General features: G+C 40.9%; 1 protein-coding gene across 1 annotated transcript in view; it reads left to right on the top strand.

The window, feature by feature from the left end:
- The first annotated feature begins 11337 nt into the window (after window positions 1–11337).
- Window positions 11338–12141, top strand: part of LOC107687176 (interferon-induced protein 44-like) — a 4686-nt gene continuing 3882 nt past the window's right edge. The window contains exon 1 of the mRNA XM_016484405.1: window positions 11338–11673. Coding sequence (XP_016339891.1) covers window positions 11338–11673 — 336 coding nt within the window. The remainder of the gene's footprint in view (window positions 11674–12141) is intronic.

Here is a 12141-nt window from a genome sequence, read left to right as displayed (position 1 = left end):
ACACACACACACACACACACACACACACACACACACACACACACACACACATCTACTTGCTTAGGAAACTTAGGGAATGTGTTTTATCACTAAAAGTAGCTCCTAAATCTAGAACAGCTCCTCCTGAGAAGGAAGAAAATCTCCGAAACCATCCAAAACATGTCTGCTGTTGTCAATCCAAGTTCAAAGTTTAAATACTTTTATTGTCATTCTCGTCTTACAACGAAGTGCACTGCAGAGCGAAATGGAGTTTCTCCGAGCACAATGCTCAATTTGCACGATATAAATAAAATGGCAACATAGTCAGTACGAGCAAGACAATAAACATAATATACACCATGTCAGGGCAAAATAACATATCACCATATAAGACAATTCTCAACTAAATATTTACAGAATAATACAAGAACTATAATTAGTGGGGTTAGTGCACATAATGGGTGTATTGCACATAATTACACTGTGAGTGTATGTTTCAATGTAACATCTGATGTATTGCTCACAAGTAGCAGCATAGAGAAATAACATATATGATTGAGCCAGTCTGTGCATATGTATCAGCAGTCCAGCAACCTGTACATCTGTGTATAGTCAATGTGAGTTTAGTAATGGCCAGCGGAAAGGAGCTATTACTGAGTCTGGCAGTCTTAATTAATTGGGGGGAACTGAATAGAATCAGCCATAGGTGTAAACTCAAACAAAGGCAAATGTTTTCAGCAATATCTCTTCCAAATAAAGACTGAACAGCATCAAATATGTATATATAGTCGATATGTATATATAGTCGATTTTGTGTTGCTTTAATCACCTGACACACTGCATTTATTTCATGGATCCCTTTTGCAGATTTACTTAATCTGTGCAGACCCATGGCGATCTCTTTATCTTTCTTAACTCCACGAGTGTCTGCATATCCTGGAGTGTCGATGATTGTTAAATGGATTGTACTCTCTTGTAGATAAAACCCATAAACAGTGATGCTGGAGGTCTGACTTTGAACTGATGTTCGGTTGCTCTGATCATCTGTGATCTCAAACCAAACCTTGTCTTCTCTCTGAACACCCAACATGTAGTTGATCATCGTGTTGATCAGGGTTGTTTTTCCTGTTCCTGTTTCTCCCACCAGCAGAACGGTTTTATGTCTCTCTCACTGAAGGTCATTTTTCTATATGGGTCAGATTGATTAAAATTGTATGTACTTGTTTGCAGATTTTATCAAGCAGGATTCCCATCTTTAATTAAGATGCTTTTCTTGATCAGATAATTTTTTGTTCTGTAATGTAAAGCACAGAAAACACAACAACAGTAAATATGGTCATGTGTAAATGACGTACAATGTTATATTTACAAATCATCAAATGTGAGTTTTTACATTCCATGAGAAAGAAATAAAGTCAGTTATATTTATATTTATATTTAATGTATATTTTACTAATGCAATGCGAATCTGGGCGAGATACCAAGATACCAGTGGCTGGTGTTGTGCCAAAAGCCAAATTTTGGTATCATGCAAACATGCTGAAATTACTTTCCACAGTGATGTTATCTAGCAACCTCATAAAATTAAAAAATAACGGTGAGTGATGTAGTAAAATGTATTTTTATAGCTGATATTTCATGACAGACCATCATTCCTCTGTGGCAAGTGCAGTGACTTTAGCTTTGATGAGATTCTTGTTCATGGCTCTGAGGCGCGTCACATCACTGTCTATGGTGTAGTAGAGTTTTCCCACTGCTGCACATTTAATACTGTACTCAGTATCTGGAAGGAGATCAGTCAGAGTCACTGTATTCTGGTTCTGTGACACAGTTTGAGATGTCCTTCATTTTGTACAGTAATGTGAGCTCCTCTGTAGCAGGACACGGTGGAGACACTTTCAACACCACTTGCTTACATCTGACATCTTCGATGATTGAACAGTCTGGTTTTGATGGAGGAGTGAAACAAACAGCTTTATTAGATTCATTTTCATACAAAAGTATGCAGGAACTTGGATTTTTTTCCATTTCTTTTAATGCAACAATAAACTTGACTCCCACTGTCCATTCTCATATTTGTTCACATAAAAAGACCTTCTTCAGACATCGAGAACAACACTGACACATACTGCTTTATGCACTCTTACAATCAGCAACAGGTGTGGGATTAAAACTTTTATGCCATATCATAGCGCAGAACTACCCTAAAGTTCAAACAATTCAACCCAGAAATCAGTTTTTGCCAGGATTTTTAATTCGGCTGTTAATACTGCCATCAAATTTTGGTAGAAAATAGAATAATTTGTACTGCAGCACCTGCACTAGAGCATCTCTACTGCAGTCATACAGTATCTCCAGCTGGAAGGGTCTCCCTAGAGCTGCCGTTTCTGTCACATTCACTCCCACTGGATCCATGCTAGACAAAACACAAAAGACGAAATGACACCAGTGATTTCTATCAGTATCTATAACAGGGGTGTCCAGTCCTGCTCCTGGAGGGCCACTGTACTGCAGAGTTTAACACCAACCCTAATTAAACACACCTGGACTGGCTAATCAAGGTCTTCTGACTCACTAGAAACTTCCAGGCAAGTGTGTTGGAGATGGTTGGAGCTAAACTCTGCAGGACAGTGGCCCTCCAGGAACAGGACTGGACACCCCTGTTATAGATACTGATAGAGGTTTGACCAATAGTTTTTTTTTTTAAAGATATTCGTTTTTTTAAAGGTGCCATAGAATGGAAAACTGTATTTACCTTGGCATAGTTGAATAATAAGAGTTCTGTTCATGGAAATGGCATACCGTGAGCCTCAAACACCATTGTTTCCTCCTTCTTATGTAAATCTCGTGCATGCAAAAGACCACTGAAAAATAGGCGAATCAGAACATAACACCGACTGTGACGATACAGTCGGGATTACTAATAGTTACGCCCCCAACATTTGCATATACCCGCCCATGTTCTAGGCCAGCCGAACCTGCAGAAGTTCTGCAGATATTGTGATGAAACAAGCGAGGATAATAGCGAAAATGGCAGATCATGGAAATAAATGTAATGTTCCAGGCTGTGCAGGGGATGTGATGTGCAAGGATGGGTTGGTGTCTGTATTCAAAAAGGAACGGAAAACAAATAACGCAAGCCACTAAAGGGACATGGTTAGCTGCTTGCTAGAGGTAACCTGTTAAATTACAGTACATAAGATTTCACTTACCACATAAACAGAGTAAGGAGAGATGACTGAGGATGATGGCGAATGATTTACAGATCCTGAGCACCACTGACAAGCATCTGATCTTGTAAAATGTGTGGTAAGTACTGCCGCTGTAGTTTACACAGAGCACGTGCTATCGCAAATCTCGAAAGTGAAGTATAAGCGATCATGCATTCAAAAGCAGTTTCAATGCCCCGCATATTAATAGCGGCATTAATAATAATAGCTCCCTTAATTTCTCCATACAATTACCATACTTTCTCCATACAGTCCTAATTTCTTTTCAACTTGTCCCATTTCAAAATTACCATAATAAAGAATCCTTTTATTTGTATCATTTCAATTTTGTTCTTATTATTTTTTATTACCATGGCTCTGTCAATCAGACATGTTATACAAGTATTTTAGTGACATATATCAACTTATGCAAATAATATGTTATGCATGTATGTGTAAAATGCCAATAATATTTTTCTTTTGATTTTGAATTGAAATATGACCAAGACATTTATAGGCAAGATTTATTTAGAAAAGATATAACATATTATTGGTCATAATAATCTGCATGTTTAGTTCTGTGTTTTCATTTTTTTTAAGGTATGGCTAGCACTGACTATCAACTATGGAAGACACAAAAACATTGTAAAGACTTGAACCAATGAATCTAATAGATCTGCAAAGAAAAAACACATGAGGGTGTAACTCCATAATGCTATATTCCAAGTTTTCTATCAAAACAGTTGTTTTGGGAAATGTAATTATTCAGAGAAAATGCTGACCTGCACCCATTATAATCATGAGAGATGACAAACACTTTCCTTTCCTTTCCAATCTGTTATTTAAAGTGAAACTGAAAGTTAGACCTGCATGTATAAATATACCCTCTGACGAGAGCTGCCATCACATCACGCCTGCACATACTTCAGGAGCACAAGACAGTAAATATAGTTCTGTGATTCTTCGCATTAATCTGTTCAAACGACACAAGATTGCAAATGGGAGGAAGTGATTCAATACCAGGTAAGTACTGCATAGAATAATGGGATTGTCTCTGACTCTGATAACTGATGCATCTTTTAACTTAATTTATTTTTTAAATATGTTTTCCATCTATTTAATCAAACTTGATCTATTTAAATGCATAATTTAAAAAAATGCATCAGTTTAACAAAATTAACTTACAATATTCAGAATTAAACGACTGCATTTAAAAGTCTATTTGAATGACTTGATTGAGTCTGCTTGGATCCTGTAATCACTCCCAGGTGTCTGAATACAGACTGAACCTGCGGTATTTAACTGAACTTTAGCAGTATGGCCATACAATGTCCAAATAAGAGTGTTACATTGCAAGAATGGGTGTGGTTCTGAAACAGAAATAAGCAAATAAAATAATAGCAAATTAATAAAGTATTGTAATGATAATTACACTCACATAAATTATCTATTTAATGTATGTAACATACACAAATCTAATCTGTGATTGAAGCAAACAACAGCCCTGAATTGCGCTGTTGGGGCTCTTGTGGTATACGGCAGTGGCATACACAGACCTTCGGAGGGGCAGGGGAGAAGTGGCGTGACGGAAGCGCAGACCGAAAGGGCGTCGGCGATTAAATGCGCAGTACCACCTATTTAACTCGTTCTGTCTCAACATTCGGGGGGCGCTCGCAACCAAGCACCCTTCTGAAACACAAAGTGACAAAGGCCCTGTCCCAAATGGAACACTTCATGTCTAGGGACAAATCCTAGGGTTGTAAATGGACATGTAAAACCGTTTCTGGAGATTGTTTGCCCTTACCTAAGGCACATACCTTCTATGTAGAAATCAGAGAACAAGTTAAAATATTGTATCAATGCATTCTATGGCAATTTAAGGAGACTTGCCAATTCAGCCCAAGCTACTTTACTTACAGACTTTCATAAATTGACACTTTTATCTGTAGATTTTTACTATAACTATTTTTGTTTTGTTAAACTAAATGAAGCATAATTTACCATTTAAATCATAACTGAATGGGTTGTCTAAATGTCAAATAAACAAAAAAAATTAAATACAGTCACAGTTTACAGTGCATAATAACATAGTCCTACCCTTTTGAAGACAGTTGGGTTTCTGTCACGACTGGGTGCATGAATGAGGAGTCTAGCTTACAAAGCATATGTGTTGCTAAATAAAATACAAATTAAACTAGATGAGTAAAGTTTGATGACAAACTTTGACGTTGGCTTTTCAAAACCAGGTCTGAAAGTTTAAAAATGGCATTGCAAAGCTTGAAGTTTGAAGGGTTTGAAGTCAGAGAAAGCCAATAAAAATTATGTTAAAAATAGTTTATCAAATAGACTAGAGCAATTACATGAAAAGACCTTAGTTTAGAGTTTTGTTTTTCAACTTTCAGAGGGCTCTGATGTTCATTTTATAATGTGCATTACAAAAGAGGAATCCAAAGACTATAAAAGAGTATACAAAGGCTTTTTTTTCTGAATAACTTGTGCATAGTTAGTCTCACTTTTGTTTATTTGCAATATTTAGTATGTGCATTGTGCACTTGTAATTTCTCACACGGACCTTAGTGTTTCCAAATACAATTCAACATTTTCTTTCCATTTTTGACAGTAAATGTTACATGGAGTAATTGTATGTTTATGGAACAGAATACTTCTTTATCACTTTGTGTATAATGTTGCTTAAGATTATTTTGTGTTATTTTGTTTTTATTGATAAAATATATTGCATAAAAAATGTTCTTGCAAAGCATGTTATCCTTGAGAATTTATCCATGAAGTCAATGCGGGTTTTGGTCCTTTTCTCTTATAATTTATAACACAGTAGATTACTTTATAATAATTAGATAAGCAAATTAGCATTCCACAATGGGAGAAAACCCATAAAACCGGTAAGAAATAAAAGCAGCAGTTTTTGAGTGGGAGCTTGGTCTGTGTGTCGCGATTCCAGAAGGATCTGACTGCAGTCTGCAGAGGGAGGCCCTTCCCCCTTTTCTACTCTCATTGGCACACAGAGTGGCACCCATGGATAGCCCCGCCCCTCTCTGCAGACTGCAGTCGGGTCCTTCATGAATCACGAGACACAGACCGAGCTCCATCCTCTCAGCATCATGAATCAGCAGCCGACCCGCTCTCCAAGTTTCTGTGTTTCTCCCTTTCTGTGTTTGTGTGTCCATTAGGAATATGAGAAGATGCAGTGACCCACCCTGCTCGATTACCTGTGGAACTTTAATTCAATTATGTGGGACACTTATGGCCTAATGTTTAGAGTTGGACTTTTTGAAGGTCGCAGGTTCGAGTCTCAGTACACGCAGGAAATGTAGATGGGGGGAGTGAATGAACAGCTCTCTCATCCACCTTCAGCAACCACGACTGAGCTACCCCGGGTTACCATACGTGGCCACACAGTCACTTTCACTTTCACTTTTATTATAAACCCCCAGATTTATAATTTAAAAAAAAATCTACCTCAGTCGGATGGTAACGTTATGTAGAACCGAGTAACAGTTACCTTGTTCAAAATTATTTTAAACCAACCCCATCAACCTCTTCCCCCACCTCTACCCCATTTTATTTAATAATGTTAATTCAAATAGGTCAATTGTTGGGAAATAATTCATTTCAAAACAACTAGAATAAATCCGAAACTTAATGTCAGTGAATATTAATGTGGTCCTCTCTCTCTCTCTCTCTCTCCACCTTATTGCTAAATTTATTAGTGTCACTAAATTTAAAGTGTATGTGAAGAGCAATAGTGTTAGCATTCAATACACATATTGCTTATGCAATGTGTATAAAATATTATGTCCTTAATCTAGTCTTTAAAAATTCATTAATAAAGTAAAGTGATCAGACATAATTCAGTTTATGATCATAATTCAGTAAAATAGATCTAGTTATACCGTCCGTCTTTCTTCAGCTGTCCAGAAAAACTAGAAGAATGGATCATTAGATATTTATACTGTAGCCAGCATCCATTTTCTGAAAGTCATGTGCTTTATAGGAAAACCATCCATGATCGAAACAGCAGAGAGATGAGATGAGATTTATTTCACATTGAGTCTTTTTTATGAATCATTACTTGGTTTTAAACATTTTAAAATACAGTGCGACAAAAAACAAACAAACAAAAAAAACAAAAAACAAAAAAAACATGGAGATAATGTTTTAAGGATTAAATCAGCTTAATTCCAAGTGTTTTCTTGCTGTACTCAGTAATTAATTGAGATGGCATTATTGTGATTTCACAAGGCTTTAAGGAAGAAACGCTTATTTGGTGAATGATTCAAAAACAGTAATTTTTTATAAATAATTTTTTACTTCTCACTTTCATATAATTTCTCCATACAATTACCATACTTTCTCCATACAGTCCTAATTTCTTTTCAACTTGTCCCATTTCAAAATTACCATAATAAAGAATCCTTTTATTTGTATCATTTCAATTTTGTTCTTATTATTTTTTATTACCATGGCTCTGTCAATCAGACATGTTATACAAGTATTTTAGTGACATATATCAACTTATGCAAATAATATGTTATGCATGTATGTGTAAAATGCCAATAATATTTTTCTTTTGATTTTGAATTGAAATATGACCAAGACATTTATAGGCAAGATTTATTTAGAAAAGATATAACATATTATTGGTCATAATAATCTGCATGTTTAGTTCTGTGTTTTCATTTTTTTTAAGGTATGGCTAGCACTGACTATCAACTATGGAAGACACAAAAACATTGTAAAGACTTGAACCAATGAATCTAATAGATCTGCAAAGAAAAAACACATGAGGGTGTAACTCCATAATGCTATATTCCAAGTTTTCTATCAAAACAGTTGTTTTGGGAAATGTAATTATTCAGAGAAAATGCTGACCTGCACCCATTATAATCATGAGAGATGACAAACACTTTCCTTTCCTTTCCAATCTGTTATTTAAAGTGAAACTGAAAGTTAGACCTGCATGTATAAATATACCCTCTGACGAGAGCTGCCATCACATCACGCCTGCACATACTTCGCCTCAATCGCGTCTTCCGCGCAAGTTCAAAAATTTCAACTCAAGTGGAAAATTCGCATGACGCGTTCTCGCGCAAGCCAATCAGTGAAGATTTTCTTGACACGTCCAGTTGAATCAGACAATAGAAGCGAGCATTATTTCAGCCTTCTGTTATTATATAGGTCTGGAGCATAGAAAACAATTCAAATCAGTTGTAGTGGTAGTTGTATTTTATTAGCATGGCTACAGAGATGCTGCTATCAATAATAAAAATAATAGTAATATCAGTGAATATGTACAGTAGTAAAATGTAACACACACATTAATACAGGATCCTAACTTTACTCATCCTCCTCTGGATGGTGCTGTGAACCCAGACACGTCGGCGTTTGGCTTTCCGTTGTATTTGGGACTTTTTGACAACAGGTACAAAACAGCGATTTTAGTTATCTTCGGCATGGTTGATCGCGCTGTTTTTATTCACGCGAGTGACACGAAAAACATCCCGCGAGTAATCTAGAGTGGGATCCTAACGTTCCCTCTCGAGCTTTCACGAGACATCACAGAGACATTTCTCCGTTATGGGAACTCCTTCCCTTCCAACCTTTCCTGAAGTCCTATTGGCTCACGCCAGTCCAAATGACTGGCCAATTGTCGTGAAGTATGCAAATCCTGACGCGCTCGAGAGGCAGTATAAAATGCGGTGCGACAATTACATCAGAATCTTCTCCTTCACTTTGTTGAATAACCTAAGAATATGGCTTATAAACTATTACAGCTCACTTAAGCTTATCACACTTAACTTCATGCCGACAAAATGTCCGCATTCCTCTCACCCATCGAACCTGCAGGACATCAGCCCGGCTTCTCACATCCCCCTTCCATGGCAGAGCGGAGAGCCGAGTGTAGATACTGGAGCTAAGGGTTCTCATGTCGCCGCAGATGCCGCACGACCCACTGTCTAAAAAGTGTGCAGCTCCCCGCCTGGGAGCGGCGTTCTGCTGTGTGCAAAGCAAAATCACTGGCTCCTCACTCATTCACACGATACCAGCCCCTCATCAGCAGCTGCCGTGTTTGGAAGACACTGCTCTCTTATTCACACGATACCAGACCCTCATCAGTGCGGCGACAAGTGCTTCAGTTGCTTACCCACTCACCAGCAGTAAAGCGGCAAGGAGTCACCTGATGCCCCTGCTTGGAAAAGCGCGTGAAGGCGAGGAGTCGACTGATGCCCCTGCTTGGAAAAGCGCGTGAAGGCGAGGAGTCACCTGATGCCCCTGCTTGGAAAAGTGCGCAAAGGCGAGGAGCCACCTGATGCCCAGGCGCACGTCTTATCACCCTTCCAGATTTCGCTGAACTATTACGCCAGTTGTTCATGCCCCTACGAAGTGGTGTTTAACTAGGTCGTATAGCCATTCACAGTCTGTAGTGACAGGCGCAGATGCAAGCAATGAGCCTTGTTATGCCGCGAGATCGAGGTCTTCTTTGGCACACGGCTCATCGCAGTGCAGGGACACCAGGCCCGCGACCGCTGCTGCCAGGAGCTGGATGTGCGGAGAAAAGTGTAAAGGGACACGGGAAGAGGCACCACGGCAAGCGGAGGAGCCCGCGCCGTGACTCCCGCCTGCCGTCAGCTGCCAAGCCGTCGTCCTGACAGCCTGGAGAGGAGGGAAGAGTAGCCTACGAAATGGGCCCAGCCCCAAAGCTGTCTCAAAATTGTTCAAATTTGTGTTTGATGTGTGTGTGGGATCATTAAAAAATGCATACATGTGCACAAAAGAGCTCTTTCCTCCTCGCTCAGTCAATGTAGCGCCGCTTGCCCCGCCTCAGAGCGGTGCAGAGCCGCTGCTCACACGTTATAGCCGCGCAGCACTCACCGGCGCATCCAACGACTAAGCCGCTAAAGCCGCTATGTCAGTCCCTGAGCACGTGGAAAACTGTTCCGGGAATATCGTGCTGGTTACTCGGTGTGATAGAGCGTGGGTACGCCCTTGAATTCAGATGCAGACCACCCTGTTTCGACGGCGTGGTGAAGTCTCTAACATTGCCTCGAAATGCCCTGGTTCTGAGACAAGAGGTATGCAACCTGCTCGAAAAAGGAGCGGTAGAACGAGTCCCTCCGAGCGAGCGCTGGTTACTCGGTGTGATAGAGCGTGGGTACGCCCTAGAATTTAGACGCAGACCACCCTGTTTCAACGGCGTGGTGAAGTCTCTAACATTGCCTCGAAATGCCCTGGTTCTGAGACAAGAGGTATGCAACCTGCTCGAAAAAGGAGCGGTAGAATGAGTCCCTCTGAGCGAGCTAGAGAGCGGGTTTTACAACTGCCATTTTATGGTGCCCAAGAGAGATGCAGGACTCTGCCCGATTCTAGATCTCAGGCCCATCAACAGAGCACTCTGCAAGTGTGCGTTCAGGATGATAAAACAGATCCTGGTGCGAATTCGCCCCGGGTACTGGTTGCGTCCGTGAATTTAAAGGACGCGTACTTTCACATTCAGATAGCAGCGCATCACAGACGCTTTCTGAGATTTGCTTTCGAGGCACAGCGTACCAGTACTCTGCTCTCCCGTTTGGGCTGGCTTTGGCTCCGTGCACTTTCTCGAAGTGCATGGACGCAGCTCTCGCCCCCCATCAGAGCGAGCGGCATGTGCGTTCTCAATTATTTGGATGACTGGCTGATCTTAGCTCAGATACGGGACACACTATAGACAGCCATATAGACAAACTGTTTCGTCACTTGGAGTTCTTGGGGCTATGTGTGAATGTGCATAAGAGCCTTCTCGCCCCGAGTCAGTCTATAACGTATCTGAGAGTGTGCTTCGACTCGGTGGAGATGCGCGCTCGCCTCTCTTGGGAGAGCTCGGCGGCCATTTTGTCTTCCCTGCAACATTTCAGACTGGGCAGCTCTGTTCACTTGAAGTAATGTCAGAGGCTGCTGGGACTCACGGCAGCGGCATCAGTATGTCATCTGGGTTTACTACACATGCGCCTGCTGCAGTTATGGCTGAAATCTCGAGCCCCTTGGACGGCGTGGACTTCGCATAGGGGATTTACATGCGTTTTCTGTGGACGGCGATTGTATTTGCTTCGGATCCGGTGACTGCAGCGTCACTATCCGGCCGAGACCGGGCTACATGCCTAAATCAACCCCCTATAGAGCGCAGATTGTTTCGCTGTCTGCCCTGTCTTCTGAGTCATCGACCTCACGTGATGCGGACGCTCAGATTTCGGTGTGCCCCATCAGGGCTTTGAGTATTTTCATTGACCGTTCGGCCAGCTTTCGGCAATCTGACCAGCTTTTCGTGTGCTACGGTGGTTGTGCGAAGGGTCTGGCCGTGTCAAAAAGGAGGCTTTCCCACTGTATTGTTGACGCTAATACGGCTGTTATACGAGCCAAGGTTTGGAATGGCCTTTGCACATTAGGGCCCACTCAACAAGAGTTATCGCCTCCTCCTGGTCGTGGTCGAGAGGTATGTCTATGTATATATGCTTTGCAGCAGGCTGGTCTTCTCAGAATACCTTCGCCAGGTTTTACAAGCTGGACGCTCAGTCCTTAGCCTCCCAAGTGCTGCCGGTGAGTGACTGATTCACGTTTATGCTACCTTTATTCATGTGTGTTTGTGTGTTTGCTGCCTCGCACAGTAATTACTCTGCGCAGCCCTATATGCTATTGTTGCTGTTGTCTGCCCTGTACTCAGTGCAGCTCCTGCTATTCAATGTCTAATTCGATTGGTGTACCATCATCATCTTATGTGTTATACTGCTGCTTAACACCGTTATCTCTGTGCAGCCCCCCCTCACAATACTGTGATTGTTGTTGCTTCTGCCCTGTTTCTCAGCGCAGCATACGTTATCACTGACCAGATATGCAAATTTCGTATACCTGGGCTTTAGACGCTCATTGGCTTATCTCCACCTATCAGCTGCGAGCCCGCCTA

Source organism: Sinocyclocheilus anshuiensis, unplaced genomic scaffold, assembly GCF_001515605.1.
Source record: "Sinocyclocheilus anshuiensis isolate Anshui unplaced genomic scaffold, SAMN03320099.WGS_v1.1 scaffold601, whole genome shotgun sequence".
In the NCBI taxonomy this organism is placed as follows: Eukaryota; Metazoa; Chordata; class Actinopteri; order Cypriniformes; family Cyprinidae; genus Sinocyclocheilus; species Sinocyclocheilus anshuiensis.
Note: the sequence above shows the minus strand (reverse complement) of the source record. Positions and strands in the feature narration are given on the sequence as shown.